The sequence below is a fragment of the Syngnathoides biaculeatus genome, chromosome 7 (genome assembly GCF_019802595.1).
Source record: "Syngnathoides biaculeatus isolate LvHL_M chromosome 7, ASM1980259v1, whole genome shotgun sequence".
In the NCBI taxonomy this organism is placed as follows: domain Eukaryota; kingdom Metazoa; phylum Chordata; class Actinopteri; order Syngnathiformes; family Syngnathidae; genus Syngnathoides; species Syngnathoides biaculeatus.
The window spans coordinates 13,223,969-13,243,476 of NC_084646.1; the positions used below are offsets into that span (position 1 = coordinate 13,223,969).

The following is a 19,508-nucleotide window of genomic DNA, read 5'->3' on the forward strand; positions in this document are numbered from 1 at the left end:
GTAACGTGAACAAAATACACAGAGAAAAAAATAAATATTGGAAAAGAAAAAATAGATGCAGTGCACAGCTATTAGAAAAATAATAAATAGTGCACAAAAATTGAAGAGTACCAAAAAAGTATACTTAAAAAATGTGTTGAATTGAATAAAGTAGACAATATTACAAATAGTAGTAACATGTGACAACAAAATACAACTTTACACAGTTAACTGATCTATTTAAAAAAATGAGATTAAAATTGTGCAAGTATTTAAAATAGATGAAAAGTGAAAATGTGACACAATTAGAAAAAGAAGTTACTACATTTGAAAAAAAGTATGAAAGATAAAGTTAAGGAACTGGATGAAAAACACAAATGGAAAAAAAATAAATTGCCAGATAATAGGAAAATAATTGTGCATTGGCGGCGAGATGAGGCCACTCAAATCAATTTTCCTCTGTTGTGGCCCGTGATGCATTCAAGTGTCACAAGGTGGTCTTTCAAAGCCACCCCCTCCCCCCCCCCCACACACACATATACACACACACCCCATCCCCATAAGCACTGCGCATGCGCGCAGGAACTTCCTGGAGTCCCGCAGTTTAGTCCACGCGGATGCCACTCATTCGGTTTCCTCCACTGTGTCACCGACCACCACCCAGCGTCCACCACCGACCACCGTCCCCTGTGCTGAAAAACGTCGCCACCTTGGAGTACGCCAAGTAGAAAAGCGCACCGACACTTTTGACGTAAGTTACCCAAGTTGTTCGCGGTGACTAGCTAGCAGCTAGTTTAGCTTATGGCGCTAAATTTAAAATATATATATATATATATATATATATATATATATATATATATATATATATATACACACAGTATTCCGGTTTTTATTTGTTTTTGTTCATTCCTTGTTTCATTTATCAAGAAGAATATGTACCACTGTCGTACTGTGTAGAGAGTAAATGATGTGAAATTATGAATTCGTTCTACATATTTTTGTGTGGCATCAATCTTGCCATCCACGTGTGTGTGTGTGTGTGTGTGTGTGTGTGTGTGTGTGTGTGCGCGCGCGCGCGTGCATGCATGCATGCATGTGATCGGGATTGTGTGCGTGTGTTTGCAAGTCACATTCAGCATCAAGCAGAAAGCGCCTGACCCTCATAGTTTGCGTGTGACCTCCAATATGCGACACGACTGGTGGTGTCTCTTAATCTGTTTGTGTCTTTAAATTGTCATGCACAAAAACCACACTTGAACAAAAATATACTCCAGGAATTAGTCCTTTACTAAGGTAAAAACTGAGAATTAAAATGTCAAGAAGTATACAAGAAACCAGCCCTCCCGGCTGCACACAATAAACACAAAACACAGCCACACACTCATGAGAACACACAGCACATATTGATAAATATTGTAGCTACCAATTATTATCAGTCAAGAAGTCACGTGATCGTAAATTTCCAATTTATTATCAAGTCCATTATCTACTTGGACTGTGTAATGCATGGTGGAAGTTAAGTAATGTTATCTTTGTTGACCCGATTTTTGCTGAACTGATGTATTTTCCATGTGCGCTCTCGGTGGCAATTTTAGATTTTTTGTAAAAAATATTTTTTATCTCCTTTCATTGGACTTGCGGCCGCATGTCTTGGACGCTTGGCTGAAGATGGGCGGGAACTGTCCAGTAATCACCGCCTGGTGTCACCACGAGGCTCCGATGGTGGGGGGAGATGCTGTTCCGACGGGGCAGGCCCTAACATATTGTGAGGGTCTGTTGAGAATGTCTGCCAGAATACGAGAGTTTCAAACCAACATCTGAAGGAGGCGCGGAACATTGATTCCGAGCGGGCCATGTTCCGCGCCTCAATGGATAGGTTTCCAATTATGCCATTTTGTGTGTCCTAGAGGTCAGAGAACACAGGTGATGGGTGAAGCGTGAAGTTTTTTTTCTATTGTTAATTTATCCGATCGGTCTAAGGACGGTGGTGACGTCGAGGTCGAGGTGGCCGACCTAAAGGTAGTCTGTGCCTGTCATGGCGGCAATCCCCGAACACCAGCGGTCAGGGATGCCATCAGGCTGAAGAAAGAGTCCTATTGGGCCTTTTTGGCCTGTGGGACTCCTGAGGCAGCTGAACTGGCTGGCCAAACAGAATGCAGCTTTGGTGGTCTTCTTCTTCTTGTTTTCCTTTCGGCTTGTCCCGATTAGGGGTCGCCACAGCGTGTCATCCTTTTCCATCTAAGCCTTCCTCGTGCATCTTCCTCTCTAACACACCACAGCTTTGGTGGTCACTGAGGCATAAACCCGGGTGGGGGAGGAGTTCGGTGAGGTCATGGAAAATGACTTCTGAACGGCTTTGAGGAAATTCTGGTCCACCATCCGGCATCTCAGCAACATCAAGACTGTATAGTGAGGATGGGGTGCTGCTGACTTTGACTCGGGATATTGTGAATCGTTGGAGAGAATACTTTGAAGACCTCCTCTGTTTCACTGACACACCTTCCCATGATCAAATAGAGTTTGGGGTCTCTGAGGCGGGTTCTCCTATCTCTGGGGTTGAGGTCATCGAAGTTGTTAAAAAGCTCCTCGATGACAAGGCCTCGAGGGTGGATGAGATTTGCCTGGAGTTCCGAAAGGCTCTGGATGTTGTAGGGCTGTCCTGGTTGACACGCCTCTGCAACATCGCCTGGACATCGGGGACACTGCTTCTGGATCGGCAGACTGGGGTGGTGGTCCCCCTTTTTAAGAAGTGGGACCGGAGGGAGAGTTCCAACTACAGGGGGATCACATTCCTCAGACTCCCTGGTAAGGTCTATTCACGGATGCTGGAGAGGAGGGTCTGTTGAGAAGTCACAAAAATAAAAAAATATTACATGGAAAAAACCCAAATGTTATAATAGTAATTGAAATAATAAAGTACAAAACCAAAAATATTCAAAATAGACACCATTTGTAGAAAAGAAGTATAGAAATATGAGCTATTCAGGTTGGGGGTGGGGGGCACAAATAACACAATCACACAATGAACTGACTGTTTGAATTTTTTTTCATTTCTGTTGGACAGCCATGGCTGTGGTGAGGTTTTACGGTGGTGAGGTGAAGGGACGCAACCTCCAGCGGGCCGCTAAGCTCTATCCCCAGCTGTCCATTTCCACAGAGCTGTGCTACAACGTGGAGCTGACGGGTAAGTATTGAATAAAGGTAAACTACCTCGGCGCCTGTACGTGGGGGGGGGGGGGGGTCACTCCGGTGGACGAAGGGGTAGCCTCCCTCCGCTTTTGGGTGGGAGCTGGATCAGTGATGATGATCTCTGTGTGCTGCAGGAAGCAACAGTCTGAGTGCAGAACAAAAGGAGATCCTCCTCTGGTTGTTCCAACCTCCGTTGCAGGCCCAAGCGCTCTGTGAGACGCCCAAACTCAAAGAAGGCGATGGGGCTACGCTGGTGGAGATCGGACCAAGGTACTCAAACCCAAACCCTCGACAAAATTTGGCCTTAAAAGCATCATCATGCTTCTTTTTTTGTGAGCGTCGTAAAAAATACATGATGATTAAAAAAATGGATGCAGAATTCAATACAAAGAAAAATGTTATATAGATCTGTTGGAAATCCATCCATCCATCCATTTTCTGAGCTGCCTATCCTCACAAGGAGTGCTGGAGCCAATCCCAGCTTTTATCAGGTAGGAGGCAGGGTACACCCTGAACTGGTTGCCAGCCAATTGCAGGGCACATAGAGACTAATAACAGTCACAATTAGTGAGGATGCAAAAGCTCTCGGTGGTTTTTCATTAGCTTTTTTTTTTCCCCCCCATAAAATTTCAAAATGATCTTGAGCAAGATGTTTGGTTGATTGTGGTCTTCAGGTTGAACTTCTCCACTGCATGGTCCACCAACGCCATGTCCATCTGCCACAGCGCCGGCCTCACCAACATCACACGGGTGGAACTCTCCCGGAGGTTCCTTATCAAGGTGAGCAAAAGAAATGTTTGACAAAATTCAACACTTGTATTATTTTTAGAAATCATAGAAATTATATGAATGTTCATAGCAATATTTACATTGCTACCGTATGTTACATTTGTACATGCATTACATTTACTATTTGCACTGACACTTCACACTCTCAATTTATTTATAAAATTGCACAACTTGATAATAAATTGATAATAAATGAATAAAGATGATGTATTAAAAAAAAAATTCAATAATTAGGCATATTTTTAATGTTGGAAAGAACACTGAAAAATAGTGTGAGACAAAAATAATCACAAAAGTAGAAAAAAAATACCAGAACAATTTAATAGAAAAAAATGTGTAAATATTAGAAAAAGAATGGGCTGCAAATGAACAATAAAGGGTTAAACATGTTAAAATATTAGTTGAGAATGTCAGGTAGACATAAAATGCAGAAAAAATAGAAATATTAAAAGGGGGAAAAAAATTAAAAAAAACACATTTTTCTTTAAACTATTACAACAACTTACAAAAGAATTTGAGTAATTGGGCTAAAAACAACAAGTGATTAGAAAAAAAAGTGTAGAAATATTAACATTGGCCTAGATTAAAAATACAATACAAAAATACAAAACATGTTAGAACAAGGGTAAAAAAAAAAAAAATCCAAAATAGTTGAAGAGTGCAAAGATATTCAACAAGCAATTATGCTATTTGTGTGTGTGTGTGTGTGTGTGTGTGTGTGTGTGTATATATATATATATATATATATATATAGTATTAGATAGTAATTAAATAAAAATTTTATGGGAAAAAAAGACAGATTATTAGACGAATAATTCCAAAATGTAAGAAAAACTACAATGAAAGGACATATTGCCACACCTCAGACCCAGATAATTCATACACCGACTCGTTGATGTCACACGCCACCCCATCAGGCCTGCCATTCAATATGGCTCTTTTCGTTTTCCTGGGCACGGTGTGTTTAGAAAGGATTTTAATACATTTTGCACAGTGCTTTCCATACGCTGCACATTTGAATCGTTAACACGTCACTTTCTGCGCCTTCTCCAGCCGAAGGACAACGCCGACACGGCCAACTTCCTGAAGGATGTGAAGAATCTGATCGTCATTCTGCACGACAGCATGACTGAGTGCGCCTACGAGCATCCCGTCACCTCTTTCGCTGTGGACGCCCGAGCCCAGCCCGTTTTTGAGGTGGATGTCCTGGGCGAGGGGCGAGCAGCGCTAGAGAAGGCCAACAACCAGCTCGGTGAAATGTCCTTTGATTTATTTAGTTTTTTCCTTCTTTAGCATACATCTCAGTATTCTTTACACTTCTTTACGCCCTCCTTTCAGTGTGGCTGCTCTCTGTCTTCGCTCGGAGGTAATGGTGTCACATGAGCCCGTGCTAATGTTATCATGAGTCACACCACCCCCATGCTCTTCATTATCTTGCACGTGCTTGTATAAGCAAACATGAATATAACACTTTGCATGACATGCTCACTGGACACTCGGAAGTATGTGATTAGAAATGTTCAGGTTAAAAATATATATATTGAACACATTTTAAATATATACAAACAGTATTTTTTTTTTTTTTTTTTTACAAATCATTAAAGCATATCAAATCATCCATCCAGCCATTTTATTTTGCCGCTTATCCCCACAAGGGTCAGGGGGAGTGCTGGAGCCTATCCCAGCAGACAACGGGCAGGAGGCGGGCTACACCCTGAGCTGGTTGCCAGCCAGTCGCAGGGCACAACGAGACAAACAACCGATCGCACTCACAATCACACCTAGGGGCAATTTAGACTGTGAAATTAATGTTGCATGTTTTTGGGATGCGGGAGAAAACCGGAGTGCCCGGAGAAAGCCCACACAGGCACGGGGAGAACATGCAAACTCCACACAGGTTGGTCCGGGATCGAACCAGAGACCTCAAAGCTGTGAGGCCAGCGCTTTACCAGCTGACGCACCGTCCCGCGCATATCAAATCATTAGTACACAAATGTTTGAAAGATTTGTTATACCAAAAATAACTATTAAATGAAAGCATTAATTATAAAGAAAAATGCACCAAAAAAAGTATTCTGAACATTTTCAAAAATATAAATGGCATACAACAATATCAGCCAAAAATATTTTTTTAAAATACAAATTTAAGAAAATGTAAAAAATACACTACTAAGTTGGTACAAATCTTAGAAAATAATGCATTTAAAATAAAAATTGAAATAAATATAACACAGAAATACTGTACTCTGTGTAACAGTTGTTCGACAAAACAAGCATATGGAAAACAGTCATTGGCAAAAAGAGACTTTAAAACTTGCAGTATAAATATATTTGGGAATCAGTCAGTTCAAATGCAAACTCCTTGAAATGGCCTCAAAAGTGTCAAAATGAGATCTACACACAATGACCCTCGACACCCTCTGCTTGTGTGTGTGTGTGCATGCCACTTTTGCAACATTCTGTTAATAATTTTATGCCCTGCAGCGTAAATGTAAACTTTGTGGAGTCATTTATTACTTCAGTGGAATTGATCTGCAATCGTGTAAATAATGGAATATCTGTATTTCTTGAACACAGTGAAAATAGGAAAACAGTACATGCGTACAATGCTCAAAAGTAAATATGAAGTCAAATAAGAGCATAAGGAAGGTTCTCATATGTATACGTTACACAGGTTTGGCCTTTGACGACTGGGATCTGAACTTCTACACGTCAATGTTCCGGAGGATCCAGAGAAACCCGACCAGCGTGGAATGTTTCGACCTGGCCCAGTCCAACAGCGAGCACAGCCGCCACTGGTTCTTCCGGGGCCGTGTGGTGATCGACGGCCAGGAGCAAGAGGAGACACTCTTCCGCCTCATCATGGACACGCAGAAGCACAGCAACGGCAACAACGTCATCAAGTTCTGCGACAACAGCAGGTAGGCTACAAACAAACAATATGATGGATATTTGTGAGAGATGAAAGAAGTGTTTGTGTGCGTCTGTTTGTGTAGTGGTATTAAAGGCATGGAGGTGGAGTGCTTCTACCCCAAAGATACATCCCAAGCCAGTCCCTATGAGACACGCCAGTCGCTGCGACACGTCATCTTCACCGCCGAGACGCACAACTTCCCAACAGGTTAGCTCACTTAGAGCAGTGTTTCCCAAGTATGTCATCTTTGAAACGAATTTCAGTGCATACGCTAACCATGCGATTAAATGTGCAGGTGTGGCTCCGTTCAGCGGTGCCACCACGGGAACCGGAGGCCGCATCCGAGACGTCCAGAGTGCCGGGCGAGGAGGTCACGTCATTGCTGGGACCGCTGGATACTGCTTCGGCAACCTGCACATACCAGGTCCAAAACATACCTCCCTTCAAAACAGCTGGGTTTAGTCCCCCCCACCCACCCACCCCATCCCGTCTACTTTAATGGTTCCTGATATACTCTGCAGGTTACGGACTCCCATGGGAGCAAGATGGAGAGGGATGGGAGTACCCCACCACCTTTGCCCCACCGCTTCAGGTTGCCATCGAGGCCAGCGACGGCGCCTCTGACTACGGCAACAAGTTTGGAGAGCCAGTTTTGTCAGGTGGAGATACGAGCGTGACCTTTACGCACACAAATCTGAGCAAAAAGACAACAAAAAAATTATTTTCCAGGATTTGCCCGTTCTTTTGGCATGCGGCTACTCAATGGGGAGCGACGAGAGTGGATTAAGCCCATCATGTTCAGTGGAGGGCTTGGGTCCATTGAGGATGTGCATGTAAAGAAAGAGCAGCCAGAGAAAGGTAAAGTTATAGAGTTTTGGGAATTTTATTAATTAAATTTTTTGAAGGGGAAAAGGTATTTATATAGCTTCACCACTTGTGTTTTATCCTAAAAGTAATAAAAGTAGTAGTTAGTAAAAAATGTAACATTTTAATTTGGACAATTAAAAATATTGACTTTATGCATGTTTTAATTTAATTTGTTGTTTAAAAAAAAAAGACTTTTGTTTTTAGGAAATTCCCATTAAGAATAAATAAATGTGTTTCTTTGTGAAATAAATTATTTTAATTTGTCCATTAAAAGATGTATTTGAATTTATGTAATATTAAAATACAAGTTTTTATCTCAGTTGTGCAATTAAAAAGATCAAAATGTAATTTTTAATTTTTCTGCTTTAACCCTTTCTGGACCAAATAATATTTCGTGGAGAGAAAAATCTGATACTTTCAGAAAATGATACTCTGGACTTAAAATTTTCGATTCCATTCCAAATCTGTTGCAAAATTGCAACCCCTGCCCGGAAAGGGTTAATAATTTCATTTGTGTAGCATAAAATGTACTGTGTATTTTTTAGGATTTATTTGTATTGAATTTGTGGAATTAAAAATACAATAAGCAGTTACAAATCAAATGTATTTGGCAGGATAAGAGTTTTTTTTTTAAACACTTTTTTTTAATTTGGGAATTATCTGTGTGCGTGTGTCTCTACCAATGTATCTGTGCATGTGGCCTGTGCATATTTTGTTTGTGTTTGATATATTTTAGTTTTATTTACAAGTGATCCAAAAATGGCTAATTCAATATACACATCTAATGTTTTTAGATGAAATGGGCAAAACATTAGACATGGGATGATGCAGTAGTTCCACACCATTGCTGACAACCAGAACAATAAACGCAGCTCTCTTATGGGTTCTTATTCATTAACTTGTACCTGTGTGCGATATACATTGGCTACTTAATACTATCATTTGTATTGATCAGTTTTCCCTCCGCTGCACTTGTCAACCAGGTATGGAAGTAGTCAAGATCGGAGGCCCAGTGTACCGAATCGGCGTGGGAGGAGGAGCAGCTTCATCTGTTCAAGTACAACTCTTAAATACTCTGTTGACGTCTGATGATCATTGACGCATGCTTGAATGAGATTTGGCTTCTGGCAGGTTCAAGGTGACAACTCCAGCGACAGAGACCTTGGGGCTGTGCAGCGAGGGGATGCCGAGATGGAGCAGAAGATGAATCGAGCGCTGAGGGCCTGTCTGGAGCGACGCGCCGGCAACCCCATCTGCAGCATCCATGACCAAGGAGCAGGGGGGAACGGTAGGGCGGAATGTTCTAAGGTCGGTTTAATGATGAAACTCACCTTTTTTTTCATCTCCAGGAAATGTTCTGAAGGAGCTGAGCGAGCCTGCTGGTGCTGTCATCTACTGCAGCAGATTCAAGGTGAGCTACCGTGCAAAAATCAAATAAAACCTCAGAAGATCTCTTAACAAAAGAAGCCTAAAAGTCCACAAATGTTTGATAGTTACATTTACATTTATTTGTTGGCTTTAAAGAAGTTAAAAACTGAGATGTAAAAACCGTTTCTCGTTGTAATGTAGGATCCGGTTACTAGTATCTTTTCAAGCTCTCGAATCAGCGGCGATTCAGTGTGGTTGTATATGTCCTCCCCTGTTGGTGTTGTTTCAGAAAGGCGATCCCACACTGAGCGTGCTGGAGCTGTGGGGGGCCGAGTATCAGGAGAGCAACGCCCTGCTGCTACGCCCATCAGACCGCTCCTTCCTGGAGAGGGTTTGCCAACGGGAGAAATGTCCTGTGGACTTTGTGGGGAACATCAGTGGTGACGGCAAGGTGCCGGGTCCTTTAAGAAGATGTACTGTTTTGTTTTTTTTTACGATTTAAAACTGTTCCCAAGTATTTTAACGCATGACATGCTTTCATCAGCATAGCCCACACATTTATTAATGCAGTACACTTTACACACCTTATCTCTTAAAATCCTTAGTGAGTGGGTCAAAAGTATTAGTACAAAATGATATATATCCAATAAATGTTTTCTTTTTTTTTTTTTAACCGGTTAAGGCAGCACATTATACACGATGCTGTGTGAATATGGCACATTGAAGGCATTACCAATTATGAATTGGCCCCCCGCTGCCTTGACCGAGCAATGAAGTGCCACTTATTAGAAGCTAAGTTGTGGTTAGTGCTTTATGTACTACATCCAGCAAAACTCATTGCAGCTCCATTTTCAGCATGGTGATGTTTTTTTTCTGCATGATAGTGCCACTATGTGATAGTTTCACAGTGCTGTGCTGCAGTTGCTTGAAATTGGATCTTCAACCAACCTACCTGATATTCACATAAAAAAAAAAAAAATATATATATATATATATATATATATATATATATATATGCACACACACACAATTAAAATGAAATCGAATTATTAGAGGAAAAATACAAAAGTTACTACAAAATAGGCAAATGTGAGAAAAAAATAACTTTGACAAAAACAAAGATTTTGATTAAAAGAAAAAAAGCTTGAAAAATGATGAAAAAAATATTGTATAAAAATGATGCAGATATAAAGAACATTTTGTATTCTGCTATTAAAAAAAATTACAAATTAATACAAACCTTACTTTTCTTTTAATACACAGAACATTTACAACATCCATCCATTTTCTTAGCCGCTTATCCTCATGGTCGCGGGAGTCCTGCAGCCTATCTCAGCTGTCAACGGGCAGGAGGCGGGGTACACCCTGAACTGGTTTCCAGCCAATCGCAGGGCACATAGAGACAGCCGCACTCACAATCACACCTAGGGCAATTTAGACTGTGCAATTAATGTTGCATGTTTTTGGGATGTGGGAGGAAACCGGAGTGCCCAGCGTAAACCCACGCAGGCACGGGGAGAACATGCAAACTCCACACAGGCGGGTCCGGGATCGAACCCGGGACCTCAGAACTGTGAGACCAGCCTTTACAGCTGCTCCACCGTGCCTCCACATTTACAACAAAAAGACAAAATAAAAGAGGCAGTGGTTATATTTTAGAGAAAAAAATACAGCGCTTTTTATTTACACAACATTGCTGATCATATCATGGCTAGCAAAACTCAGTGTGGTTGCATTTATGGAAATTAGACGCACTGTTACAGATGTGCAGAAAGTCTCACAGACATTTTCACAAATAGGTAATTTCTGTAATTAAAGATTCATTAGGTTTTCATTTCACACTTGATGAGTAGGCAGACACTAGAGATTCAACTATTTGTACTCTGTATATTGTATGCGATTAAAATGTCTCTTCTCCATAACATATCCTCTTAAAGTCCAAGAGAGCATGCATGTGTGTGTACACCTCTTCTGCATTCAAATCACAGCTTCTGTGCTCACTCAGATTGTGCTGGTGGATGATGAGAACACAGGCGGGGAGCCAATCATCAAGGGACGCCATCCAGTGGACCTGCAGCTGGAATGGGTGCTGGGCAAGATGCCCCAGAAGGAATTCAAAATGAAGCGACTGAAGCCCACGCTTCAGCGACTGTCGCTTCCGCCTGGGTTGACGGTCAGAGACGCACTGGAGAGAGTTTTACGCTTGCCCTCCGTGGCCTCCAAACGCTACCTGACCAATAAGGTTTGTTCTTTTTGTTTGTCCTCAGAATTAAATGACAATAGAGAAACCGAAAAATGACTTCTGGTGATTTTTCAAAGGTGGACAGGTCTGTGACGGGATTGGTTGCCCAGCAACAATGCGTCGGCCCCCTCCACACGCCGCTGGCGGACGTTGCCGTGGTGGCCCTGTCGCCATTGGGCCTGCAGGGGGCAGCTACGGCCATTGGCGAACAGCCCATCAAAGCGCTAGTCAATGCAGCGGCGGGCGCTCGCATGGCGGTGGGGGAAGCGCTCACCAACCTGATGTTTGCCAGAATTTCCGCACTTAAGGTGAGCAGCCGCCCTGGGTATGACAAAAAATGATCGTACAATGACTTACGAGTGTCTTAACATATGAGAATTTCTTCTGATACACCATCGCTCCAGTGAGGTGAAAAAAAACGGATAAAATAGTGTAGTGTAATCCCCCCCATAGTTCCATCAGAGTGAGTTTGAATAAAACTTTGCCACCAAGCACACCAAGCAATCAGTCTCAATTTTCTTCTCATTCTCATTGACCTGATCACTAACATTGCAACCAGTGCCAATACGGCAAGACGAGGAGCTATTCCCAGTATAATGACAGGAGGCTGGACAGCATATCGTAATTTCCAGACTATAAAACGCGATTTTTGTCACACGCTTTCAACCCTGCGGTTTATGCAATGATGCGGTTAATCTATGGATTTTTTTCTAGCAGCCGCTAGGGGTGCTCGAGCAGAAAATGTAAGAGGGAGACAGGTGAAATATATGTGTCAAGGAAGATGCAAGATTATTATAACTCTGTGATTTGTGCATGAGTAAAATTAGCATGAACAGACCCTCATCATGAAAAATGCATGGCACCGTATCAGAAGATAGCTCGGACCTCAAATTTTTGCTCACAACACACAAAAAAAAAAAAAAAAAATTACCAATCCAGGATCAGTAACTGTAAATACTTGAAAGTCTGTATAGCTATAGTTTCTTCTTCTGGAGCTTTTTTGTGTGTATGGGTGTGTTCCAGGACGTGAAATGCAGCGGGAACTGGATGTGGGCCGCCAAGCTGCCGGGCGAGGGGGCTCTCCTTTGGGAGTCCTGCCGGGCGATGTGTAAGGTGATGGAGGAACTGGGGGTGGCCATCGACGGTGGGAAGGACTCTCTGAGTATGGCTGCTCGCGTGGAAAAAGAGACAGTCAAAGCTCCAGGTATACTTTATCTTACAATGCAGGATCATTGATGAAAATAAATTTATATTGTCATACACATTACTTTATCAAAAAATGTTGTGCAATATCAGACCTCTGGTGAATGCTTCTTTTCTATTTGACACCTTTAAATCTCTGCAGCTGAGTATATGTATGTTCAAAAATGCGTGTATACAACTTGCTGCTAATTTCTCTTAAATAAACACGCTGAAAATAGATTTTTGTAAATTCAGACCACTCATTTAATAAATGCCTGCTTTCTGCATAACTTTCCCAATGTATATGGGGACACGCAGTACTTTTTGATTATTTTTCATGAAGAATAGAGTTTGCGAGGAAGGCAATTTGATGGGATTTATTTTTGAGATTTCTTTAATATATATTACTATATGAAGAAAATAAACAACTATGGCTAAAGTAAGAAGCTTTACTTGCCTTTCAGGAGCTCTGGTTATCTCTGCATATGCTGTGTGTCCGGACATTAGTTTAACTGTCACGCCTGATCTTGAGGATCCAAACAGCAAAGGTGAATTCGCACACGTGCACGCCCAAGACATTCAGGCCCTGACCCTTGACTCGTATCTACAGGCGTGCTGTTGTGGGTCCCTCTCAGTCCGGGTCAGCACCGTCTGGGTGGTTCTGCCCTTGCTCAGTGCTACGCTCAGCTGGGAGACTGTTCTCCTGACATGGAGCAGCCACAACTCCTGGCTGCCTGCTTCAACACCATTCAGATGCTAATAAGTGGTCAGTTTCCAATTCAAAATTCACCTTTTTTTTCGAGATTGATTCATAGTTTTCAAAATGTTAAAACATCCATGGTACATACAATTGTGAAAAATAAAATAATAAGTACCAACGGGGCAGGGTCTTTTTTACATTTAAATACAACATTATTTGAGACTGATTTGGGGAAGTTTTACTTTAAAATTAAGTTGCGTTTTATTTCCTAAAAATAGAATCTAAAGGATTGATTTTTAAATCAAAATGGATAAGCGGCTTGGAAAATTGATGGATGGATGTATGGATGGAAAAAATACAATTTATTATATACAGTATATGATATGATGAGCTCATTTACAGGAAACATTTTATGATAAGATGTATTGATTAGTTGATTATTTGTGGTTGGAAAAAATGGTAGAACAATAAAATGTATTATAATATAATTGTAATATTGTCTAACTTTAATAAAAGATTTGAGGAACATAATAACAGTAATCAAATATTAAAAAATGAGTGTTTTAAAATATTTTTTCCACTCTTAAAAAATGAAATTTGTATGAATATATATGCAATAAAATGGGTAATTTATAGGATTTGGGGAATATATAATTGTTTTATGTAAAATATGATTTATTAAAGTAGTAAAATTTTCAAATAAAACATATACTGTACAGTTTGTTGTTTTTTTTTTTTAGCTGAAAAAAAGCATTACTACGATTTGATGTAATGTTTTAAAATACAATGATGATAAAAATGTATAGGATTTTGTAGACAATGTATTAATATAAATATCCATTATTAATTTGAATGTAAAATAGAATCAAGATTTAAGGAACCTGTATTTCTTTACTGTCATTTTATTTTTTAAATTAGTCAAAGAAAATACTGGTTGGACTCTGTGTAATGTCGTCCAACGTGCGCTCCTCAGATCGTCTGCTGAGCGCAGGGCACGACATCAGCGACGGAGGCCTCATTTCCTGCGTACTAGAGATGGCGTTTGCAGGAAACCGCGGCATCGACTTGGATCTGCCGTCTCTAGGAGCCCCAGGAGGTGAGGGAGCTGCCAACTTCATGAGTGTCTGAGTAAAAAGGAGATTTCTATTACTATTAATAGGAAGACCTGCAAAAGTTGACCTAAAAAGAAAGGGGGGGGGGGGGGAGCATAATAACCTGTATGGTTGGTGTCAGGAAGGGCATCCGGCTGTAAAACTTCTGCTCTAATAACTCAAGATCGCTAGTTCACTAGCCATAAGAAGGAAGACCCACCCAGGAGTGTCTGGACAATGGGCTAAAAGCAAATGATGATAATAATAATGTAGTAATAACAATATATTAATCATATAATCAGCAGAGCGGGCCATATGTTACCCACCACCTACACTCTGCCCACCCCTGCATTAGATAGTCTAGGTGTACCTAATTAAGTGTCCGTGTCCTCCATGCAGTCTTGGAACTTCTCTTCAGTGAAGAGCTGGGTCTTGTTCTGGAGGTGTCAGAACCCGACGAAAAAAGCGTGTGCCAAAGATTCCTTAACGCCGGCGTCGCGTGTCACCGTATCGGCAGAACATGCGGCTTCGGCCCCAAGGCCATGGTAAGGTCCCTTCCTCCTCTTCATCACCTCCTTTGTGTCTGCCGTGTTCGTTTTATGTCTGGCTGTCAACTCTACAGGTGACGGTGCGCGTGGGTGGACAAGAAGTCCTGAGGGAATGCTTGCCCAACCTCCGAGCAATGTGGGAGGACACCAGCTTCCGGCTGGAGCGCCTGCAAGCCGACGAAATGTGCGTTCGACAGGAAGAGGAGGGGCTTGCCAGGAGGACGCAGCCTAGCTTTAAAGTTACCTTTGACCCCTCTGAGGTCCTCCTTTGCTCGCAGCCTGGTAAGACTAACTTGTATCCAATCTGGACTTTGTTTCATTGAAGACTCTACTTTGTCCATAGGTGTGAATATAAGCTTAAATGATCATTTGTCTATATGACACCTCCGTTTGGCGAGCAATGCATCCTGGGTGACACGGTGACAGTATCACTCTATAATCGTCTTTCTGTTCCCTCTTTGTTCTGTTAAAAGTGTGACGATCTTTGTGTTAAACACATTTAGGACAGTTAAAAATATGCAAGCTCATTCATAGGTGGTGTATTAAAAAAAATGTATGGAAATACTTTTTTAAATTAATGAAACAATAATCGTGATAATTGTCAGAATTTGAATACATTTATCAATAAAGAACCAATTGTTTATTAGAAAAAAGAAATGTTAAATACCGCTGTTTTTAAAGCCGGTCTCTTCCCACATTGCTCGGAGGTTGGGCAACCCTAGATAAAATTCTATTTACAATAAATCAATAAGGCAATTATTTAATCAGATGAAAAGTTAGGAAAAAACATCTTAATTACTGACACATTACATGACTCTGGACCATGTAAATCACCGGTGTCAAACTCAAGGCCCAGGGGCCAGATGCGGCCCGCCAAATAATTTTATGTGGCCCCCAAAGGCAAATCATGTCAACTTCCATGATTTTTGTTAAATTCTGTACCAAAATTTCTAATTGTCAGATCATAAATGACGTTGAGACATTTTTGTGTTACCAAACATCAACAATGAAAAACCCATTACCCTTGATTTCTGATTCCAAAACTAGTTGATATATTAAGCAAAGATTTTCATTGTTTCACAGTCATAATGGCTCTCTGACAGAAACTGTTACGACAATCTCGCCTGCGATAAAAATTAGTTTGTCACCCCTGTTGTAAATGGTTGGTGGGCCAGATAAAAGTTTTCAGCGATTTCTACGCAGCTGCTGTTGAGCTATCAATAATCATCTTAACAATAGTTTCTATTGGGAAAATGTAATCATATGATCTGATTCTGAGTGTGTTTCATTTGAGCAGCGGTGCAGCCCCGCGTGGCCGTGGTGAGGGAAGAGGGCAGCAACGGCGATCGAGAGATGTCAGCCTCTCTCCACATGGCGGGATTTGAGGTTGGGGCTCTTGACTCAGTAGAATCTCGATTCATTCACGACATTGTTCAAATTGCTTTACAGAACAAATATTGTTTTGTTTCACAAACAATGCGTCAGTTGGCATATGTGCAATTTTTGATGAGTTTTTACAGTACACTGGCACCTTTGCTATATTCCGGGGAATTGAGACAGAGGCATTTTTTATTTTAATATCCAAACATATTTTGACTAAGCAAAGTTAAACCTCTAATAACCATGGGATTGGTTCTCCCCCACCCACCGCTCCCCAAAAAAGGGGAAAAAGTTTACAAAATATGCAAATAGTTAAATCTGCAAGTGCTGAACCGCAAGTATGCGGGCGTCAGTCAACTGTGTTATAGTATTTCTATGCATATTTTGGGGATTTTTTTTTATGCATCCGAATGTGATTACAAGTTGGTTAAAACTTGCATCCCAATATTTTTTTTAGTATTTAAAGAAAGTGTGTGGGGTTTTTTTTGTTTGTTTGTTTTTTTGGGAGGGGACGTCTCTGTATAGCAGATTTTCACCCATTTTAGATGAGTCTGTAAATAGGATTTCACTGGATTTCCAGTCATTGTAAATAGTAAAAGTTGTTTTAGTATGCCAACAGTCTCTGAACAAATCTCGTTCATGAATGAGGTGTGGTGGGCTACACTGCATGTGGACTCTAAAGCAAAATGAAAATCAGCCTGTTTTTTTCCTGGTGTACAGGTGTGGGACGTCACCATGCAGGACCTGTGCTCAGCCGCCATCACGCTGGACCCGTTCAACGCCGTCGTCTTCGTGGGAGGCTTCAGCTACGCCGACGTGCTGGGCTCGGCCAAAGGTTGGGCCGCCACAGTTGTGTACAACTCTGCCGCCAAAGCCCAGTTTGATCGCTTCCGACGGAGGTCCAACACGCTGAGCCTGGGCGTGTGCAACGGTTGCCAGCTGCTCGCTTTGCTGGGGTGGGTGGGAGAGAGCCAAGATGGCGCAGGTAAGACACTCATATGGTGCCATTAGATAAAAGTAGCACAATCTTGTAGTCAGATAAGAATCCTGACCTATAGGTGTACAGTGGTAACTCTGTTTTCGGACAAATCGGTTTTTGAACGAAAATTTTGAGTTTTTTTTTTTTTTTTTTTTGCTATGGTTTTCAAACAAAAATTGGTATTAGAACGCCCTGACCAGCTGAAACAGTCTACATTAGATTTCAGTTCTTTGTTAAAAAGGGGCGAGTCACCCCCACCAAAGACATTTGAAACAGTTGATTGTTTTGCATTGCTTTTTTTTTTTCCATTAACTCTGCCTCTCGTTGCAAGTTACATTTTTTGTACGTTACGTACTTTCTGTGCAAAAAAAAAAAAAAATTGTCGTTTTTTTTTTTCCCCCTCATTATTGTTTGTTCAAAGTTATTCTGCACTTTTGTTCATAAAAAAAGGTATAGAGGGCCGGTGACCGAGTCGCTACAGATACGGCAATGCACTCCCAACCCAACATTTTCTAGTGCTAAAGCATACATTTTAAGCAAAAAAATAAATATATTTCTTAAATGATTCAATTATATAAAGTATTTAAACTGTAGATGTATTTCTACTATGCAGTTTATTATCAGGAAAAGCTAACAAAAAACGCTTTTAAAAAAAACTTGGGCTTAAGCTTGGAACGCATTATTTCATTTTCCATTCATTGTAATGGAAAAATGCGCTTCGGTTTTCGAATGTTTCACTTTTCAACCGGTCTTCTGGAACGGATTGTTCGAGAACCGAGGCACCATTGTAACTTGATTTTACAAATTGAAATGTTAAGTCTTGTACCTCGATTTCCCTCGATTATATTAAATAGTTTCTTCAATTTAATGAACTGAAATACAGTTGTGTACTGTTTAAAACTGTCATAGAGGATGTAAAGAAAACTGGTTTTATGATCTAAGCACAGTAACCACTATGGTCGTCATGTGTTGGATGTGTGGCTTTATGGGCCATGGCCTAGTGGTAAGGTCGACGGCTTATTTTGGTATTCGTGTCTGAGCGTGAGTTGTGACCTGCAGCACTTCATGGTCTCATTTTGTATTTGTACTGTTTGACCGTTTGTCCTGTTCGAAAAACACCTAAAAATGCGGGTCGCTCATTTTTCCATCCTCTAGAGTCCGACGTGGTTCTGACGCACAATAAGTCGGGCAGATTCGAGTCTCGTTTCGTCACCGTGGGGATCCAGGCATCGCAGTCCGTGTGGCTGGCCGGCATGGAGGGCTCGGCTCTGGGCGTGTGGGTGGCTCACGGAGAAGGTACGGCAGCAAGCGGTCAATGAATTGATCCGTTTGGAACCCAATTACATTCCCTTTTGCCGCAGGTTTGATGCATTTCCGCAACGACCGCGTTCTGGATGACATCACCTCGGGCGGCCTGGCTCCAGTCCGTTACCTGGACGACGACGGCCGTCCCACCGAGGAGTACCCCCTGAACCCCAACGGCTCACCGCGGGGTATTGCGGGTCTGAGCTCTGGGGACGGGAGGCACCTGGCCATGATGCCCCACCCGGAGCGTTGCACGCTGGGCTGGCAGTGGCCGTGGGCACCCCGTGGCTTCAGGCCCCACCTGGAGACGTCGCCGTGGCTGCGCATGTTCCGCAACGCCGCCGCTTGGTGCAGCCAAAAGCACTAAATGCGCCTTTTTTACCGCCCAAATGTTACTACTGTACTGTCCTTTTGTTGTTGTTTAAAAATTATCGGTAAACCACTGAGACCATTATCCAACATCAGTTTGATCATAAATTGAATTGGGGAAAAGGAGTGGCATCTGGAAGTCTGGAAAATTGGGGGGGAAATATACTTAAAAAATAATGGGAAGTAAAATCTATTAAGGGTGGTATGGTGGATAACGGCAGCACGGTGGAGCAGCTGGAGAAGCGTTGGGTTCACAGTTCTGAGGTCCCGGGTTCAATCCCGGACCTGCCTATGTGGAGTTTGCATGGTCTCCCCGTGCCTGCGTGGGTTTTCTCCGGGCACTCCGATTTCCTCCCACGTCCCAAAAACGTGGAATATTAATGAGACACTCTAAATTTCCCCAAGTTGTGATTGTGAGTGCAGCTGTTTGTCTCCATGTGCCCTGCGATTGGCTGCCATCCAGTTTAGAGTGTACCCTGCCTCCTGCCCCTTGACAGCTGGGATAGGCTCCAGCACTCCCCGCGATCCTCATGAGGATAATCGGCAAAAGAAAATGGATGGTGGATAACTGGTTATCTGCTAACCTTTACCACATCCGCTTCACAG

At 41.9% G+C, this 19,508-nt stretch overlaps 1 protein-coding gene across 1 annotated transcript; it reads left to right on the top strand.

The window, feature by feature from the left end:
• The first annotated feature begins 539 nt into the window (after positions 1-539).
• On the top strand, positions 540-19,466 carry pfas (phosphoribosylformylglycinamidine synthase). The gene is made up of 26 exons (XM_061824334.1): positions 540-730; positions 3,044-3,163; positions 3,303-3,438; positions 3,843-3,948; positions 5,011-5,209; positions 6,632-6,878; positions 6,954-7,078; positions 7,167-7,295; positions 7,393-7,530; positions 7,601-7,729; positions 8,722-8,795; positions 8,870-9,026; positions 9,088-9,149; positions 9,396-9,557; positions 11,112-11,348; positions 11,426-11,656; positions 12,372-12,552; positions 12,995-13,078; positions 13,141-13,296; positions 14,204-14,326; positions 14,721-14,866; positions 14,944-15,151; positions 16,167-16,255; positions 16,970-17,234; positions 18,384-18,524; positions 18,590-19,466. Exons 2-26 carry the CDS (start codon positions 3,046-3,048, stop codon positions 18,898-18,900), a joined length of 3,954 nt encoding a protein of 1,317 aa, XP_061680318.1. The 5' UTR covers positions 540-730; positions 3,044-3,045; the 3' UTR covers positions 18,901-19,466.
• The last annotated feature ends 42 nt before the right edge of the window (positions 19,467-19,508 follow it).